Consider the following 762-nt stretch of genomic DNA (forward strand, 5'->3'; position numbering starts at 1 on the left):
ATCCGTACGCGTGCTGGTGTGATTTCTCCGCAGATGCAGTGCTCTGCACTTGTCCTGACTGAACTTCATGAGGTTAAGGAAAGGACATCCAGAAAAGGCGGCAGGCAGGAGGGACTTCAAGCCACTGTGTGCCTGGTGGGGATGTTGGAGACTTGCCGCGCTCTCTCGCCCTGTTTCAAAACTAGAGGGAGGCTGAATCATGCAGCCACTAGAGCTGGGAAGGAAATGCAAAGAAACCCCAGCGCTCCTTCCTAGCCGGCCCTGGGGGACTGCTCAGTGTGGGCTGCTCTCACTCGACCCTGACCACCCCAGGAAAGGGCTCCAGATCTGCTGCCACCATATTCTGTCCCTGCAGAGGCATTGCTCAGCTCCCAACATGATCCAGCTCCAAAGAGCCTTAATTCCCCACAAATAACCACCTATGTCTCCAGCTGCCTCGCACCCCAGTGCAGCACCCAGTGTGCCCCTCCATGCTAAGCAGCCACCCTCGGCTCCCTGTCAGGTACTCACCCAAATCGTGGGTGACGTTAAACCCATCCTGGGCGACACCAGCCACAAGGCCCAGCAGCTCGGACCACGGGAGTCTGCCAAAGGAGAAAGGACAAGGAGAAATGTGCCTTGGAGGGGTGCAGCGGAGCAAGGTGGTGGGGAGCAAGAGCAGAGCTCAGCTCTACGGTCTGGGGGCTCCTGAAAGGCCTGGCTGGGGGGTCACTGGTGGCCAAAAGGAGCACTGAGCTTTCAGTGCGTAGTTTCTTTTCAGCA

General features: G+C 57.9%; 1 protein-coding gene across 1 annotated transcript in view; it reads right to left on the reverse strand.

The window, feature by feature from the left end:
* Positions 1-762, reverse strand: part of GGT7 (gamma-glutamyltransferase 7) — a gene marked incomplete at its 5' end in the record, with an annotated part of 16,257 nt that overhangs the window by 11,268 nt on the left and 4,227 nt on the right. The window contains one exon of the mRNA XM_009872829.1: positions 511-584. Coding sequence (XP_009871131.1) covers positions 511-584 — 74 coding nt within the window. The remainder of the gene's footprint in view (positions 1-510; positions 585-762) is intronic.

This window comes from Apaloderma vittatum, unplaced genomic scaffold (genome assembly GCF_000703405.1).
Source record: "Apaloderma vittatum isolate BGI_N311 unplaced genomic scaffold, ASM70340v1 scaffold39737, whole genome shotgun sequence".
NCBI classification, from domain to species: Eukaryota; Metazoa; Chordata; class Aves; order Trogoniformes; family Trogonidae; genus Apaloderma; species Apaloderma vittatum.